At 44.1% G+C, this 19,439-nt stretch overlaps 1 protein-coding gene across 1 annotated transcript; it reads left to right on the top strand.

Annotated features, from left to right (window-relative positions):
• The first annotated feature begins 2,682 nt into the window (after positions 1-2,682).
• Positions 2,683-18,883, top strand: TEKT3 (tektin 3). The gene is made up of 7 exons (XM_077833970.1): positions 2,683-3,261; positions 4,102-4,185; positions 8,512-8,582; positions 9,730-9,873; positions 11,487-11,709; positions 16,696-16,850; positions 18,667-18,883. Exons 1-7 carry the CDS (start codon positions 2,683-2,685, stop codon positions 18,881-18,883), a joined length of 1,473 nt encoding a protein of 490 aa, XP_077690096.1.
• Positions 18,884-19,439: the final 556 nt, after the last annotated feature.

Here is a 19,439-nt window from a genome sequence, read left to right as displayed (position 1 = left end):
CATTGTTAAATAGCTACTAATCTTCACTCCCTAGAGATGGCTCCACTTCATTGGTGGGTAGATCTGTGTAGTGTGTGTGTGTGTGTGTGTGTGGCTTGCACATAGGTCTATTCACTTTGTACAGTGGTTTAGGATCCATGTGGATAATAGGCATTGTATCAGTGCAGGATCATTAGAATGAAAATACAGCTACATCACGTCTCTTTTCCTCTTTGGTCCTGACTCAGAAAAACACCTCAGCAGGTGCTTATATCTATCCCTGTTCAGGAAAGCACTTAAGCACATGCTTAACATGAAGTAAGTGCTTAAGTCCCATTGACTTCAATAGGATTTCAGTGCATGCTTCAGGCTAAGCACCATTCCTGAGCAGGGACCCTTTCCTGAATCAGGACCTTTACTGTTTAGGCCTGGCATACTCCTAAAAATGAGATTGACTTAGCCATGTTGTTCAGGCCTGTGAAAAATGGCGCACGTTGAGCAGCATGGTTAGGTTGACCTACCCCCGTGTAGACACAGCTAGGTCAAAAGAAGGATTCTTCCATCAACCTAGCTGCCGCCTTCTGTTGCTGTAGGAAGTGTCTATGCTGCGGCACTGCAGTGGCGTAGCTGCAGCACTGCAGCTGTGCCTCTGTAGCAGCTATAGTGAAGATGTACCCTTAGATTATCAATCCCTTAGGACAGTGACTGTCTGTCTGTTCCGTGTTTGCACAGCACCTCCCACAAGGGGCCGTTACAGGGCTCCTAGGAGTTACCCAATACAAATACATCAAAAAATAAACGTATTGATGTTTGTACAATATGAATATTGGAACAGGTTTAATATGTGAAGGGTTTTTATTTAACTGTAAGGAACAAACTTTGGAGAACACATTTTCTATCTTGAATTTCTATGAATACTGTAGCTTTGTCGACGGTATTGTCCATCATCTGCCTGCAGACCGTTGCTCCAACTACAGGAGCTGCTACTATCTTTCTAGGGCAGCCAAAAATCCCTTTTATTTAAACCAGCAATCAACTCTTGTAACCATAAGGGAATTCCCTATCAGCACAACATACCCCTCAGTGTGTTTGTGAATGGATTATGGGTATTGTATACAAGTAAATATTTACCTTTTGAGTGCCATGAGTATTGTATTACTGACACACAATTAGCTAATGACCTCAAAGTGAAAAGAACAATAGCAAACACAGTACAGTATGCAGTTACTTGAAACAAAATTCCCCCTCTCCTGTCCCCCCGCCCCCGGAAAATCCTCTTGTGGGGTCATTCACTCCAGGGTGACAGTGAGGGAAAGTTTATTCAAATGACTTTTGAAGTGTAATAATGGTTAAGAGTGAAAAGGCTGACCTTCAGGTAATTATTCTTTTTTCTCTTTTCAAGAATATTTATTCTACGTTGGTGACTTTGACATCAAATTTTCTCTCCTTGCAAGTCAAAAAAAGATGTTTGCTTGCCTTGCTCCACCTTAGCAACACTGCATTTAGGTTCTGAAAGTGGAGCTTATGTTCTTTCCGCTTGGTATATTGTTGCTCATTATTGCAGATGTTGGAACTAGGAGTTACGTGCAGTTTCTGCCCTGTACACCCTGGGCAGATATGAGGAAAAGACTGCTTCTACTGAAAACCAAATGTGTGGGTTTGTCCCTGTGGCCCCAATCCTGCAAACACTTATGTGCATGCTTAATTTAAAGTATCTGAGTAGCCCTATTGATTTTAATGGGGTTACTCAGATAAGTAAAATAAAACACATTGTTTCCTTGGCTCCCCAATCTGTATCTGTATCCTCCAGTTGTCTCCTCTCTTATAATTAAATTGTAAGTTCTTTGGGGATGGGACTGTCCTTTTGTTCTGTGTTTTGTACAACTCCAAGCACAACGGGTCCTGGTCCCATGACTGCGGCTCCTAGATACCAGGGCAATAATAATATGTAAGGGTTTGCAGAATCAGGACCTATTGATGATAAATGAGGTAGAATGAAATACAGCTCTTGCTTCTGCACTTCCGTTAGCTCTGCATTATGGACAGTAGTAAAGATTTGGGAGTGTGTAATGCCATCAGTTTTTAAGCCGAACTTTCTATTCTCCTCAGTACGGTGTTCTGCTTAAAAAGTCATGGCACAATATGGCCTTTGCTTCAATTCAATAAGTGACACTGAGCAATAACTAAGTACTTGTCTACACTTCAGATGCTGTGTTGCTGTAGCGCTTCAGTGTAAACACTACCTACGCCAGTGGAAGCAGTTTTCTTATCAGTGTAGGTAATCCACTTCCTGAAGAGGTGATAGCTAGGCTGATGGAAGAATTCTTCTCCTGACCTAGCACTATCTACACTGGGGGTTAAGTTGGCTTAACTATATCACTCAGGGGGGTGGATTTTTCACACCCCTGAGTGGCGTAGCTGGTTCAAGCTAACTTTTTGCTGTAGACCAGGCCTAGGAAATTTCAATCCTCCTGTATCCAAATATATGGAGCACTGTGAGATAGGGCTTTGCTTTCGAGAGTTTTAGGCCTGTCTTTTTGATACTCAACTATTGTACACGTTAGTGTTTTTATTATGAGTTGCATGTGTTTATGGAAGAGGTGTTGTTACGTCTAAGTGGGACTTTGCTAAATGAGATGATTCTCTGTTGTCTTTTTGTGTTTGTTTTATGCAGGAAGTAAAAGCCAATAGCAGTTTTCCATCATGGAGCTTGTAGGCTCTACTTTAACGGCAACTTATGCCCACCCAAGACCAACACCAACTAACTTCCTACCAGCTATCAGCACCATGGCATCGAGCTATAAGAACCGTTTCCCTCACTACTCTTTGACCCATAGCTTGAGCCTTCCATGGCGACCCAGCACTTATTATAAAGTAGCAGCCATCACTCCTACTTTGGCTCCCTTCTCCAAAAGCTCGCAAGGGCTAACCCAAAGCAAGATGCTTCCCTTTGTTTCCAATAGAACAGCGCTTTTCACTAGGTATACCCCTGATGACTGGTACAGATCCAACCTGACCAATTACAAAGAGTCAGAGACATCCCGGCACAGCGCAGAGAGGCTAAGAGTGGACACATCCCGCATGATCCAGGACAAAGATCAGCAAACAAGGAAAACCCAAACAGACACTACCAAAAATCTGGGAGAACGGGTCAATGATATAGCATTTTGGAAATCAGAGCTCAATCACGAGATAGATGAGATGATTGGGGAGACCAATGCTCTTACAGACATGAAGAAACGATTGGAAAGGGCCTTGGCTGAAACAGAAGGTCCCCTCCAGGTAAGTATCAGTTTCATTGATAAATGCTGTGATGTATTATAGCCTATCAGTTCCCCATCTGCAGCCATTCAAATGTCTAATTAAGTTTCATTTGAGCTCCGTTATGGATGAATGTCTTTTATTAAGAGGCCCTTAGCCAAGCTGGAGATAAACAAAGCCCTTGACATCTGATACATTTCCTGTCCAATGCCTGTTGAGCACTTAGGAACAGTATTTACTTAACTAAATATTTTCTCATGCGCTACATCAAAAATCCTAATTAAGGTCACAATTTACCATGTTTTATTGCAAGGCTCAGATCAGGCTAAATTCATCTCTGAGTTCAACTGGTGCTACACTGTATTTTCCACTGAATGCATCCGATGAAGTGAGCTGTAGCTCACGAAAGCTTATGCTCAAATAAATTGGTTAGTCTCTAAGGTGCCACAAGTCCTCCTTTTCTTTTTGCGAATACAGACTAACACGGCTGCTACTCTGAAAAGGGATGTATGTGCTCCTTTATGTTTTGATCACTTGGATATTTTAGCTTGGCTGTTTATTATCAGTAACACACCAGCATATGGCAAATAGGTACTTTTGTATTGGCATGGCTTGCATGTCTTAAAAGATGACCCTTCTCCACATATGACATTTTCTCATGACACCCCAGAGAAGATATGTTCCAAAGGAAAAATTCCCATTCTAAGTGCAAAGATTTACTGCCACTACTGAATATTGCGGTGTGATAAATATCTAGCTTTGAACAGCATGAACGTTAAGCAATTGGAACTTTTCCAGAGCTCTCTGGTGTAACTTTATTGGTCATCTTATAGTTGACAGCTATATTTATTTACCAAACAGGTAGCCCAAGAGTGCTTACTTCATCGAGAGAAGAGGATGGGAATCGACCTAGTCCATGATGATGTGGAAAAACAGCTGTTGACAGTAAGTTTTTGTAACAGCCTAACTAGGGAATGGGGCATTTAACTGCAAAGACAGCTCTGTGCTGACCAACAGTACCCAGTGTTGTACTTTAACACATGACCTATGTCCTCATAATTTCTCCTTATACTTACTAGGTCCAGATCTTGTCCCCAAGATCCACTCATGGAGGGGACCCGCTCCATGCAGTCATCAGCCTTCCCATATGGAATGGTGGGGTTCAGCTGCCTCTGCAGCACCATCTACCCTTTCCTCCAACTCCACGGAGGAGATCCAGTCAGGGGCTGGGCTGGGAAACACATCAGCTCTGTGCAGAGCTGATGTAAGAAGGGGTGAAAGTAACTTAAGGGACTTACCGGTACACAGGGCCGGGGTCCTGAGTGGGGCGGGGCTCAACCAGAAGGGGTGGTGCCTCAACCGGAAGAGGCAGGGCCTTTAAATATCCGGGACCTTTATATCAATGCTGGAGCCCTGGGGTTCCCTCCTGCCGCCGCTACCCCAGGGCTCCGGCAGCAGGGCTCTGGCGGCAATTTCAGGGGCCAGGGCTCTTTTAAATCACCGGCCTGGGGAAGCTGCCCCCTGCAGGTATGGTCAGCTGTGTACTGGCTCTTGCTGGTATGCCATACCGTACGGTGCCAGCTTACTTTCACCTCTGGATGTAAGGAAAGAGGATTCAGCCTGAGGCCCATTCCTTGATGATGATCCTCCTTTAAGGGGCCGTGTGGGGCCAGCCACTTCCAGAGAGAATCTCTGGTAATGTGGCTGTACTAGCAAGGCAAGGGGCAACTGGCAGTGCAGTGCCAGCTTAGAGGAATGGAGCCTCTATGTGGATAGTCTGACCTCCCACAGAGTGCTGGGGATCTTCCCGGTTTCGGGGCAGGCATCAAGGCGCATTCCAGCACAAATGACCATAGGACAGCTCCTTTCCTGAAGGTTTTATCGTGGGAGGGGCTGATCCAGCAGCACTAACTACCTGTTAAGCAAAGCATAAAACATACTAACTAAAATCAATCAACTCACATTGGCTGCAACTGCAGTAGGCTTTAGATCAGGCTTGCTCTATCCTATCTCTCTTCTTACACACCCCTCTATCCGTCCATCCATCCTGTTGTACAATTTGTGAGCACCTTCAGCGCTAACACTGAGTCACCAAAACATTTAACCAACCATTTTAATTCAGATATCTGATGAGGTTGGATGACAAGGCTTCTTTATGTTGGGCTCCACCCACTCATAATATTACATTTAACATACCAAGTCAGTTATACAAGACATTTTCCTTCAGATAACAGAACAGAGACTAAATACATCATAAAGATGAAACTCTAACTATCAGTCTGATAAGGAGGGTAGAAGGTACTCCACTAAGAACTGCTGTAGTCAAGGTTGCAGATTAGTTCCTGTTGCAACCCACTTGCTCTAGTACTCAAAGACTTTCATCTTTGGGGTTGAAATCTTCCAGGGCTGGTCTCTACCTGCAAGTGGAACTTCTTTAGAAAGCTTGCGCATTTGTTCCCCACTGTCCATTAAATAAAGAAGCTCACAGGAGGCCAGGACCCAGTATGAAGAGAAGGTCGGTCTGTCTGTCACAGGAAAAGTGGGTAATCGGCTTCTGGAGAGACTCTTGAGGTAGCTGCACCATGACATACTGTAGGAGGTCCAATGTAGTGTAGTTGTAGCCATGTCAGTCCTAAGATATTAGAGATGTCTGTCTCTCTTGGCTTATACTTAGATTGTAAACCCCTTGGGGCAGGAACCATCTTGTTGTTCAGTGTTTGTACAGCACCTAGCACAAGGGGGTCCTGTACTAGGGCTCCTAGGTGCTACTGCAATACAAATAATGGAAATTCTTTCTAACTAATGCAATTGCCTTTAACTCGGTGAAAGGAGAAGAGGGGCCTTTGTTGCCAACTCTTGTGATTTTGCAGGAGGCTCACAATATTTGCTATGTTTCTGAAAGACCCAGCACCTAGAGGCAGGTGATTAGGTTTGAATCTAAAATTTCATCGTTTTTCAGAACAAGTTCTGAGCCCTCATGGTAATGGAGGAAAGCTGGAAAACATGAGCCAACTGTGCATCTCAAGCCTCAGAACCCAGAAGATAATAATAAAAAGAACTGAATCTCGATTTCTTTTAATACAAGCTCATGACTTTTGGGGACCTGACTCATGTAAAAAAAAATTCTCTCAATGAGCAGTTCACTCGCAGTACCTGAGGCTGCAGTTTCAGTTTCATGAGGCCTCTGCAATCGCTCCCTATTTCACTGAACTTTTGAATTAGGATTCCAACTTCATTGCAATTGTTGTCGTTTGATTTTTACACCACAAATATAATATAAAGGAACCCAGTGGGGTGCACATAATTATGTTTAATAAACATCCATCAACATACAAAGCCTAGCAGTACACATACACTGCTGCTCTGGCAGGGTGCTGGTGGCTTCTGAAACACAGAGAACACCACTAAAAGTGTCACAAACTATTTAAAGAGCTACTTCCCAATTCCAATGCACTATAAGGGGACACAGCTATTCAGTGGTTACATTTTCAGTGTGATTCTCTCTGTTAGGAATGTGTTGTTTCCTTATGATGAAGGCATTCCCCAGATACAGTATGTCCAGGGGCGACTCCAGGCACCAGCGAACCAAGCAGGTGCCTGGGGCAGCAAATGTAAAGGGGCGGCAGGACGTCAGGCTTTGGGGAGGCAATCTGCCCGCGGCGGCGGGAATTCGGTGGCCCCTCTGTCACAATGCGTTTCGCACTCGGCAGCAATTTGGTGGCAGGGACACAACTCTTCTTCGGTCGGCGGCCGCACCATCACTCTGCTTTCGTGTTCGGCGGGCAGGATTCCGCCTCCCTGTTCAGCGGCAAGTTTTTTTGGGTTTTTTTGCCCCTTGGGGCAGCAAAAATGCTGGAGCCAGCCCTGAGTATGTCTGTGTATTATTTGCCTATATAAGTTGACATTCACTGAGGAACAAGTGACCAAGTGGCTTGTTACTTCAAAGAAAATACCTTTCTGATTTCAGACTAAGAATAGCCATGTATCATTGTGGCATGTTCAGCTGGAAACATGGGAGCGTGCTTCTGTCATCGTAGAATTAGCCATCCCTGCCATGTGGTAGGGAGGTACATAATAAATGCCTTGCTCCCAAGTACAATGATGAAAATTAGATCAGTTGCCAAAGACAGCAAGTAGGGTACAATGGTTGGAAATCCATGGGACTAATGTGAAATTCAAACCCCAGTGTGTAGAGGGTGATCAGATGAATGGTCGGCCTGAGTAAACTCATGTAAATTAAAAGGGGAAGCATTGGGTGACATTCTGTCTAGGCCTTGCCTTCATTAGGGTATACTCCAGACTAGCGGGCAGGATGCTGAGTGTAGCTTGTCAACACTGACCGCAAAGCCGTGCTCAGCATCATATTAGCTAGTCTGACTCCTCATGGTCATGTTTTAACACAACTGTAATGAAGACAAGCCCACCAGGAGTCTGATACTGGTCAGAGCTCCTCAGTTATGCTGGTGGGGGTAACTGCAATACCCCATGAGGAGTGCAATATATTGGCCTGTACACAGTGGGGGATGGAGCCATGGTTCCATCTGTTCCCTGCCCCTCTCTGCACTTTTTCTACCCCCTTATCAGTGAATTGTCCCCTGACTGGGGGTAACTTAGTAGTAGCCCTTATGCAGGCCCCCCAAGAATGTGGGGGGGCACCTTATTCCTTCCCGCACCTTACCTATCATATAAAGACTAGCCACAATCCACATGCATAAGGAACATCTGCAAAGTCCTTTAAGATCCTCAGCTGAAAGGTGCTATATCCATGCAGAGTGTGTATTTCATTGTGTGTGAACAAAGACATTTCATGTCGGGCTTGACTGTGAACAACAACCTGACCTGGATCAGGGGAAGTGCATAGCTGCCCCATACCAGGAGCCGCCCAAGGATGCAATTGCTCCTCCCTGCACCCAGCTTGCTCCAGCGGGGCAGGAATTTCTTACTGGGCCCAAGCAGTGACTGCCTAAATTCACGCCGCAAGTCAGGGCAGAGCCAAGAACAGGACTAAAGTTACTTCCTCATCACTGCGCATCTATTGTGCTGGCTCAGCTGCACTGCACAGTGTGTGGGAGGGATGAAGCCAAGGCTTTGCTTACTCCTTCCACACTTCCTGCATGCTCACTTGGGAAGTAAGGAGTAGCAGGCACACAGCACGGGGTTACTGCTGCATGTCTAAACCTCGAGTTCAAAGAGGCCACATAGGAGCATGAGGGTTACCTGAATTCATAAGCAAGGACATTGACGGAATTTTGATTTTTGTCAATTGACCAGGAAGTTGACGTCATCAAGTCGTGTCAGGAGAGGATGAAACGCCACCTGGATAAGGCGATAGCCCAGCTTGCGTAAGGAAGAGTTTCACCTCAACTTTTCTTAGTAGTATTATATTCTAATTTCTAATGTAAATACCTCAGCAAATCCCCTCCCCCTCAAAAAATACAGGTTATGGGGGAGAAATGTCTCGCACACTTAACAATTGCTCAGCTCTTGTTTAAATTTGATCTAATTGTTGAACAAGTTGGTGTAGACCCAAAGGGTACGATGCAGTGTTGTTTTTTAATAAGAGTAGCTTCACTTAGAGAGATACTCCACCATGGGTAAGAAATATTTGCTGTGGACCTAGGGCAAGGTTTCCAAAAGAGCTCATTCACCCAAAGTGCTAAGCTCTCTTGGAAATCTGGCCATTTGTTTTGGTGCGTAAATGGAAGCTGTGATCTTTAGACCATCTGGCCTGAAATGCCCTTCTAAAGGGATACATGAAACAGGCCAGGGATATTTTGAAGCTACCAGATCATTCCTTCATTTATTACATACATACATTTATTACAGGAAGTATCATCATCTAACAATTACAGAACTTTACTAGTAGTCAAGAGACTTGGTTCTTACTCCTTGCTCTACCACTGAGGTGCTATGTGATCTTATGCCTCATTTTCCTCACCTGAAGATAGGGATAGCACTTATCTTGCTCACAGGGGTCTCTTGTGGCTTGAATTGATCCATGTTTGTATGGTGCTTAGAGATGAGCAGATGAAAGGTGCTACAAAAGTGGAAGGTGTCATTATATCCCCTTCTCACAGGCATGTTCTTCCTGTTCGGGTCATTCAGAAATAGTAAACTCTTCCCATTTCTTTTGAATTTATATTCCTATGCTAAGTAAATACTAGCAATCTTGTGCTTGACATCAGGTGGGATGATGGGATAAGTAAAGGTACCTCTGAACCGCTCTTCTGTTTCTCCCCAGTTCTCGGGCTATCTGGGAATTGAACTGGCCTCTGGTGTTAAGTACCTGCAGGGCTACTCCATGGATTTGTCCATTAGCGTCTGTTACATCAGCTCTGCCCCCTCATCATCTCTCGGACCCATTAGAGCAGCTTTAAGTCCCCTTTGCCTAGTTGGAGTAGTGCAGAAGGGGACTGCCCAGAGCTGGAGATGTGGCCTGTTATGCTCATTTTTATTTACTCTGCAATAATGGTTTTTCTGATGTTACAGATCCGACAGGGCAGCCCAGCACGAGCTGGAGAAAGACCTCAGTGATAAGGAAACAGCTCACCGTATCGATGACAAGTGTCACCATCTAAGAAACACTTCTGATGGCATCAGTTACTACAGAGGAGTGGAGCGGGTTGATGCAACGTAAGTACATCTTGAGAATTATGTTCAAGCTGTTTGGGACACGGGACTGGATAGAAAAAGTTCTACCTGCATGATCCAGACCTTTGGCCGAAACTGAGATGGTTCTCTCAGGAGAGGTCAGCTTTCCCTTTATTATGGGCTGCTCCGTGCCCTCCCCCAATACACACAGACCACAGCCATGTGTCATTTTAGCGCACATGTTTTAACAATCAGTGGAAACTGTACAGTCTGTTAAGTGTATAATGACTCTGTTGAGTGCACTGTAACCAAAAGATTACAGTGTGGGCAGGATATAAGTCTTCCTGTATGATAAAGGAGGGAGATTGCAAGTTTGAGCACGGGAGAGATAGAACGGAGGCAGCAGACAGAAGAAGAAAGGAAGAGTGAAGTTCATCTAAAGCCTAATTTGAGACACTCAGGCTGAGAATACCAAAGCTGCCTAAGTGATTTAGAAACTCAACTGAGTAAAATTAATGTGATTCTGCATCCAAATCCCTTGGGCGGCTTTGAAAAAATCTCAGCCTTAATTTAAAGTGACGTTGTTGGGTTTAACATGCATGTATTAGCTATTGGTCTGTGATGTAGTTGTTAAACTTCACATTTATTTTTCAGGTATTTTTATATATATTTTATATCTATATAAGTCAGCATTGATCTGTAGCACACTAAATCTGAATTGCAACCTTCACTTAGACAACGACTGTTGGTTTTGATTGCTGCTCAAAGAAGACCTGGTAATGGGCATAATATAAACAAAATGGGAACGAAGTGAAAGGAAGAGCATTGATCTTGAGATACAGTTCTGCTCTTCATTAGTCAGCCTTGGCCCTGCAGTGAATGAATGAGGATATAAATCAGTACGTGGGTGGTTGTACCATAGCTGGTGGAGGGCTAAAGGAGTACATTTAATGTTCACTTGCACACATGTACTTCGTGGGCTGGAATAGATTTTTTTAATCTTTAAATGTTTATTAATTACCTCCCTACTGGGGCCAGAGGAATTTGGATGTGCAACAGAATAACGACGAAAATGAATGAAGCCCAAAGCTGATCAAATTCACAGAAGGTGGATGAGATGTGCAGCAGGCTGGCATGTCTGAAATGGGGCTTACCTGGGATTAAGGGTTGCATCAGCCTTGTTCTGGCCCTTTGTACAGGGATGGATTTCACTCTGAATAAATAGATATGACTAAGACGAACTACATGTACTATTTATTCAGTGTGACGTTGCTATAAATCTTACCGGCTGGAGTGAGTTGATTATAACTTTTGTCCCCTGAAGCTTGAACATACTCAAACTGTTTAGAAAGACGTGGTTTTATTAAAATCTTTAACATGATCCAAAAGTCACCATTTAAGACTATGTACATGAAGCCTGCATAACATGTCAGAGCTGTTTTCATGAATATGGCAGACTATATTTTTCTGAATGATCAGCGTTATTGAATATACTGTATCTGGATAGTCTAATTTTTATGCGTCAGAGTCAGGATCACAGATTCCAGCAAGGATAATTTTTTAATCCAACTTCCTCCCTAATAGGATATGCAGTTGCCTGTAGTCAGCCTCAGCTACATTATGCTATTGCATGCCTCTGGTTTTGTTTTTCCAAGGATCTCTGTGCCAGAGTCCTGGGCCAAGTTTACAGACGATAATATTCTACGCTCCCAGAGTGAACGAGCTGCCTCCTCCAAACTGAGGGATGATATTGAAAACTTGCTGGTTGTGACTGCAAATGAGATGTGGAACCAGTTCAACAGAGGGAACGTCGCGTTCACTAATCGCATCTCTGAGACAGCGGATGCCAAAAATAAGATCCAGACACATCTGGCTAAGGTAATCGTAGAACAGTAGAGCTGGAAGAGACTTTAAGAAGTCATCTAAACCATTCCCTCTGTGTTGAGAGAGAATTAAGTAAACCTACACCATCCCTGACAGGTGTTAGTCTAACCTGTTCTTTAAAAAAACTGATGATAGGGATTCCACAACCTCCCTAGTAACCTGTTCCAGTGCTTAACTATCTATATAGTCAGTGCTGTTTTCCTAATATCTAACCTAAATCTGAACTTTCTAGGTTTTCCTCAAGGTTGTTGCTTATAAATTGGAGCCACAGATTAGATTTTTTAACTTCACAATAGAGCTGGTCAAAAAATGGGGGGAAACATTTCACAAAAATGTTGAATGTATTTATTTGTTGCCTTTTTTTTTTTTTTTTGGTTGAAATGCAAAATTTTGACAAAATATTTCATCGAAAACTTGAAATTTGGAAATTTTTGACCAGAACTACTGAAGAACATTCTATTTTGTCTGAAGTAGAATTTTCGTGTGTATTTGTTAAATTGTTTGTTAGTACTTGTCATTTCTTGAGAAGCTGAAAAAGCCACTGTGATTTTTTTAGCTAATAAAATTGCCTGTTTGTTTCTCCCAGTTAGCCAGCAATCCAACAGCTTCATAAACTTTCTAATTGTTGTACTTAGGTCCATCAACTGGATGCCTTTGTAACATTTCATAGAACCCCTTCTTCCCCTGAAAGGGTTGCCTTTAATATTGGTGCTTCACATTCACAGCAGAAATTTCTTCGAATACCAAGGATGTTTTTGGTGTTTTGAATCAAGTGGAGAATAAACTGAGAGTAGGGTAAAGGGACATCTTGTCTGATACAGGTAGATCATGTGGGAAAGTTATTTCCAGGGACATGCTCATGAAGGGCCTGATCCAATGGCTACTAAAGTCAATGGGAGTCTTCCACTGAACTTAATCAAAGCTGGATCAGGCTCTAAACTCTGATGGTTGATGGGACCGTATTTCAGCCTGGCTATTCCACTTCCATGGCAAAAGCTAATTTTAAATGTTAATTGTATAGAGGGCTCCTTATAAAACTTTAGTTGACAAGATGACAGCACCAAGAGATCTTAGTAATGCTTCATTTTAAGACCCAAGAGACAGCAGCATTATGTCCACTGAGCTAAATTCATCCTTGTGATGTGATGGACTTCAGTGGAGTTACAGCAGGGATGACTTTCTAAATAGTGGCCAAATACCCATGGCTCCATTCAGCTCAGGGTCTATGCCAGTGATCCCCTTTGAGGTGCAGCCCCCCCAGGGGGTTGCAGAAGAACGTTCATGGGGTGGCAGGACTCGGTTCAGCCCCTATGGGGTGTGGGGAAGGAATGCCCCAGCCCCGCCTCTAGCCTCGACCCAAGCCCCAGCCATGGCCCTGGCTCTCGCCCTGCTCCCAGCCCCCGACCGCGGCTCCAGGTGAACATGGACCAGGTGTGTTTGGGGGGGGTGGGGGCGCCACTGAAAACATTTGGGGACCACTCGTCTGTGCTGACTTCTGCCATCAAAGACCTGGCTGGGAGCCCCGAGGGGCATAAAGTTCCCTGAATGGGAGATTAAGGCAGCATCATGCCACCACAGTCTCTCTTCTTCCAGGAAGCCCGCAGAGGACAAGCACAGCCCCAAAAGTGATGGTGCTGGCAGGGGTGTGACCATGGCTAGGGCCTCTGGCATGGATTCAGTGCGCTGCCTTTGTACCCTTTCATGGCAGAACCCCTATGGCGTTCCCAGGGGAACCCAAAGCTGCCCCCCACTGACATCATCTGCTCTCGCTCGTGGTGAATGCTCACTGGGAAGCAGGGAGATTAGCTAGCAATGGGAGGTATAATTTTGCCATGCTCCATCTGAACGATCCTTGTCCCTGGAATGGTTCTTGAAATTAGGCCAGTGGAAGTCCAGCAGGCTCCAGTAGAACCATGGGCATAGTTTGGGGTAGGGATAGGGTGGGCATTGGCCCCGCAATTGCAAGCCTCAAGCAGGCACAGAATTTGCCCCCCTCGTGCGGCCCCATTAGTTTGACTGGATCTCTGCCCCTCCTCCCCCAAATATAGAAGCCAAACTACGCCTATGAGTAGAATCCTTTTATAGTCCTTCTTGGTTTCTGCTGGTGGACAAGAAACAAGTAGCCTTAGGCACCCAGAGTCCAGTAGACCTACTGCTATATTCCAAAACCTAGTTTCCGCTGGCATCTCCACTATGGAGGAGGGCTGGATTAACCATTAGGCTAATAAGGATGTAGCCGTAGGCCCTCCTATTCTTTAGGCCCTACTGGTCAGGCAGGGGGTGCGGCCAGGCCGGGTGAGGAGGAGCGAGCTTGCTCTTGTAGCCCTGATGGAGCACTCCTCTGCCAGCAGGAAAGGCAAAGCAGCCCCCTGTGGCTTGGAAGGAGCTCAGCCGGCAGCCTGCTGTGTCTCCCTGCGCTGCAGGAACACTGCCAGGTATCTGGTTAACACTGGTGACTGGACACTAAAAATCCAGTTACCACGGGAACCCGTGCCAGCCATGGGTGTAGTTTGAGCTAGCATTGTCCAGCCAGAATTATTGTTCCTCCCATGTATAAGGAATGAATTCCCACAAAACAAAACATCCCATTCTGGATATCAGCACTTTAACTTTTACAGTACCTTCCATCAAGGGGCTTCAGATGTATGATGCACTGTGTTCAATACTGTATTGAACTGTACTAAAAATCAAAGAAATCCAATTTTTTTCTTTGATGTATTTTTCTGTACTGGCAACCAAGTTCTTCCCTCATGCTCAGCCTAGTTCCACAGGCCAACGCATCTTTGTACTTTTAAGGGGTTGCAAAAGCACTGGAGGGAGCTCAGCACACAATGTTGTGGGTTTCTCCCTCCCTCTCCCTCAAGGATTTTAAATCCACTTCTTAGCAGGCTATGATAGAAAGACTGGCTGAATAGGGTAAAGGCAGGTTCTGTCCATTTGCTGATTCTCTAACAGCTCAATCCATCATAAAAGTACCTCACATCTGATTTCTTTTGAGTTTCATTCCAAAAACTTAAAGCTAAATAAACCTGAAGTTAGTCTTCATTTTTCTGCTCCAACTCAAACTAACTTCTTCCCAAGTGGAAAGTGTTGGGTATGGAATGTGATTTGAGACGGGAATGAGAACACAGGCCAATTCCTGCTGACAGTGACACCTGTGGAGTCTTATTGACTTCAGGGAGAACAGATTTTCTCACAAGAATAGATTTTGGTCCCTTCTGCTTTTTTACACCTGCTATAAGCAGAATCTCACTTTCCTCCCCTAAACTCTGAGCATTTTAAGGAAAAAAGATCCTTAACGGTTCTTTTAAGATGCTGATTTTCAGTGAAGTCTTTTTGTTCAGTGGGGCAGAGAACACAACAGGGAATAGCTCTGTTTTGTCAACTCCTAGTCATTCAAACTTTAGATTATGTTTGTTTAATGTTTGTACCGTGATTTTGAAGAGCCAACATAGTACAGAAGTGCTAAGTATTCTGACTGGGCTGGCAACCATCTAAAGATCTGTATCCCTTCTAGGTGTTACCTTTTACTTACAGAAAGCTTAAAACAAACAAATGCAAACTGTAGGGGGCTTCAGAGTAGCGGCCGTGTTAGTCTGTATCCGCAAAAAGAAAAGGAGTACTGGTGGCACTTTAGAGACTAACCAATTTATTTGAGCATAAGCTTTCATGAGCTACAGCTCTCTTCATCGGATGTAGGGGACTGGTGCACACAGAACTCTTGTTTAAAAAACCTCCTGTAAGAGCTGCTGATCACACATTCTAGAATAGATAATACTTAGTCCTGCCATGAGTGCAGGGGACTGGAGTAAATGACCTCTCGAGGTCCCTTCCAGTCCTATGATTCTATTCTATGATTCCAATTGTGGAAGAGCTTGGGGACAGAATGGCCTGATGTGGTGAATCACTGGCAATTAACTACACAAACTGGGTATCATCCCACAAATAATATTTGGGTTCAGTGTGAAAACAGTAATTCATTGTCCTCAGCCAGTGCAACACTGGGAGGCAGCTTTCAGAACAAGACAACCTAAAATGTAATTTTCCCACTACTGTTTCCTCTACTTCACTGGATTTCACACCTGAATGGTTTTCTTTTACATAATAAAAGCTGGCTGCCTCCCAGTCTGCAGTCAGAGTAAGATAGGATATGTGTAGAGTCCATAGCTTGGGGAAACACCTGTAGGGCTTGGCTTAGGAGAGCTTAGGGTAGAAGCACAAGGTTGGAAGAGGTGGGCAGGATGGGGATGTTGCAGTGCTCATCCTCATGCAGATGAGTACTCCACTACCTAGGAGGAAGGAGACCTAAGAGAAGGACAGCGTAGCGCCCTCACCCTCCATGCTACCTCTTACTCAGAAGTATCTGTTTGAAGAATTGGGTGTCGTGAGAGTAGAATAAACTTGTTAATTTTACATAAATAAATAATATGTAAATATGTATGTAAAGAAATGTTTGATGACTTCATAATTTTTTGCAATATGTAATTCATACTTAGGCCATTTCCTCCCATTAGCCTTAGGCCCCTCGTAACCTTAATCCAGCCCTGAGGACAGTCAGAACTAGAAGCTGCTTCCTTCTTTAAAGATAAGCCTTAAAAAGAAGATCCTCACCCTGTTGGCAGGAGTTCTGTAGTTTTGTGTGCATCTGATCTTGCTCCCATTCTGGCCATTAGCAGGGGAGCCAGTGACGTCAGTGGGAAATGGAGAGAGCCCAATATCAATGCCACCTTTGTAAATATTATTCTCCCAGCAAGTCATTTCCCTCTCTTTCTCCTTGCTTGTGAATATGGATCAAAACGTAAACCTGTCAGCCAGCTGTGGTGTAAAAGACAGAGGTTGTATTGGGTATAATGTTGGCTGCTTGTTAAATTTAAGATCTCCTGCTACATGATAGAATTTTGAGGGGAAAAGAGAAAACACAAAAATCTATTCTCTAAATAGCAACATTCATTTGTATATGTTGGTTTTGTTTAATCTTAGACGCTACAAGAAATCTTCCAAACAGAGATGACGATAGCAGCCATTCGAAAAGCTATCAGAGACAAAGGGCCACCATTAAGGGTGGCCCATACCCGCCTGGACGAGCGCACACGGCGGCCAAACATGGAGCTGTGCCGGGATTCCCCCCAGTTACGGTAAGGCAGGAGTTCAGGGTTACTGATTCGTTTAAGGCAACATGATTCCATGCAGTGGTTGTTACAAGCCACCAGCCATTCCACTGATGTTCAGGGCTGTTAGAGCACTGGAGCATTCACAGGTTTGCAAGATGACAAAGAGAAGTTAATATAGCTCAATTTTTATGTTCTTACCTGAAACCTGACGTTAGTAGTAAAGTCAATTGCACGTGAACTAATTTCCTAAGGTTTGTGTGGCATGGTGCTAACCTCATGCAAACCTTTGCACCTCCAAAGGAGAACATTAATGGTTTCCATCCTTACAAGAGAGACACTAAAGAAGATTCTTGAGCGGCCATGTTTCTATTTTTAAGATGCAGAACATCCTTAACTCCCATTGACTTCAGCACTAGCTGAAGACATTCAGTACTTGACAGGATAGGGCCTTCAATAGTATTTTACGCGTGGAAGTGTTTTGGCTGTTTCTTTTTGAAAACTAAACCTCCTCTTACAAAGGAGTCTAGTGCCCAGAGGAGAGCTGGGGAGGGCATCTAGGGTCTTCCTCCTTTTGGAGTCTGTCTCCAAAGGCGCTGCTGGGGCCTGATCTGTCCTTTCAGCAGGAGGTTTGGCTATCACTTCCTCCCTAGCCTGTCTCTTTTCACTGATATTCCAGCTAAAGCTTTTTGGCTTCCACAGCCCAGTTCCTAATAGCAACCTCAGATGAAGTCAGTGGGAGTTTTGCCATTTGACTTCACTAGGTCCGGAATTTCACCCCCAGTCTTGATTCAGTGGCTTTATCAGATATCTGATATGGGCAGGGCCGCACCACCCCTGCAGCGAGGGCTCCCCGCACTGCATTGTATTCCATATAACTGTACTGCAGTGAGTGTCTGCTCTGGTCAGTTACCACAGGAGAGCTGAGTCCATCCTGAGTTCTGTGCACAAAGACACCCTTAGTCGGTCCATCTGTGCAAGGACCATGCTCAGTCTGGTCCTTCATGTAATAATGCTGCTTAGACTTAACCAAAGAGCCTCCCAAATGCCTGACAATGTGAGTTAGAGAAATGCTGTTATCTCTATTGTACAGATGTAGAAAAGAGTCCCAGAGAAACTAAGTAACTTGCTCAAGATCACATAGTAAGCCTGTGACAGAGCAGGGAATAGAATGTGATGTCTCCCAAATCCCAGACTAACACCCTAAACGCTAGACCATCCCAACCCGCCACCCAGTACATTACAATACAGCCGGTGTGCTGAGATAACTAACAATAGTGCATCTTTGCAGTGAGTCAATGTAAAGATCTGCCAGACAACTGTAAACTCTATTTAGTCATTGTATCTAAAATTATTTCGCCTGACTGTTCTCTTGGCATCCTGAATGTCTTTATTCATCCATCATTCATATTCTTTTCTTTAATTTTTAAATTCTGCTGTTTTTCACCCTTTACACTATGTGTGTGTGTGTGTGTGCGCGTACGTGCACACACATTTGCATCTGGTGTGTGCGTAAGCAAGGAAAAACCCAGAAAAAGAAAATGAGAACAGGAAACCACAGCTTTCCATCACTTTTCTAAATGGCGCTGTTTGTCATGTGAGTTGTTTCCATGTGTCACTAGAGTTTGAGAGCAGTTTGTTTGTTAAAGGACCCCCACTGAAGGCAAAAGGAATTCTGCCATTGTCTTCAATGGGATCCAGGATCAGCCTTAAGTCAGAAACATGTGCATGCAATACATTCAGAATGTAACCAAGATGGTATTTAACGGCACCAAAAGCTAAGTTATAGCACTATTTCCCTCCTAGAACCTACTAACTCTGTTTTTTTGTTGTTGACTTCTAGCCTGGTTAATGAAGTCCATGAAATTGATGACACTATTCAGAGCCTTCAGCAGAGGCTGAGGGATGCAGAGGACACCTTGCAGATGTTGGTCCACACCAAATCTAATCTGGAGCATGACCTGGCTGTCAAAGCCAACTCCCTGTTCATTGATCAGGAGAAGTGCATGGGGATGCGTAAGACCTTCCCCAACACTCTTAGGTTGGTGGGGTATGCATAGGCCAATATAGCCCTGAAGCTTCCCCTGCTCTGATTAATGAAAGCACATATATAGGGGGTTTCCTTGGTGGCACTATGGTGTTTTAATAATATAGGGTTATATTTTTCATGTATTAAAGGATGCACTAATAAGAATTAAATTATCACTTTCTGTGTTAGACTGTGTCTTGGGGGACTCTCCCCTCCTCTCCCCACCTTGGTGGCTATACTTATTCATAGAATGTGCAGAGACTATCTGAAAGGGTGCTGTTTGACACTCAGAGAGATTCCACTCCATAGTGGGAATTATTCCTGTCGTCTCAACCTGTAATTTTAGAAATCTAAAATTGCAGGGTCTCTCTCCTTTGTTTCTCTCTGGTGGGGCAAAAAAAGGCAGAAGTAAAACTAAAAATACTCTGCAATTAGAGTAATTAGGTGTTGATATCGATGATGTATTTTTAGGCATGCAGCAGGATAAACACAAATTATTGTGACAGGTTTCAGAGCGGTAGCTGTGTTAGTCTGTATCAGTAAAAACAACGAGGAGTCTTTGTGGCACCTTAGAGACTAACAAATGT

The sequence above is a fragment of the Eretmochelys imbricata genome, chromosome 14 (genome assembly GCF_965152235.1).
Source record: "Eretmochelys imbricata isolate rEreImb1 chromosome 14, rEreImb1.hap1, whole genome shotgun sequence".
Lineage (NCBI taxonomy): Eukaryota > Metazoa > Chordata > Testudines > Cheloniidae > Eretmochelys > Eretmochelys imbricata.
The sequence above is the reverse complement of the archived record's forward strand: the minus strand, read 5'-3'. Positions and strand labels throughout refer to the sequence as shown.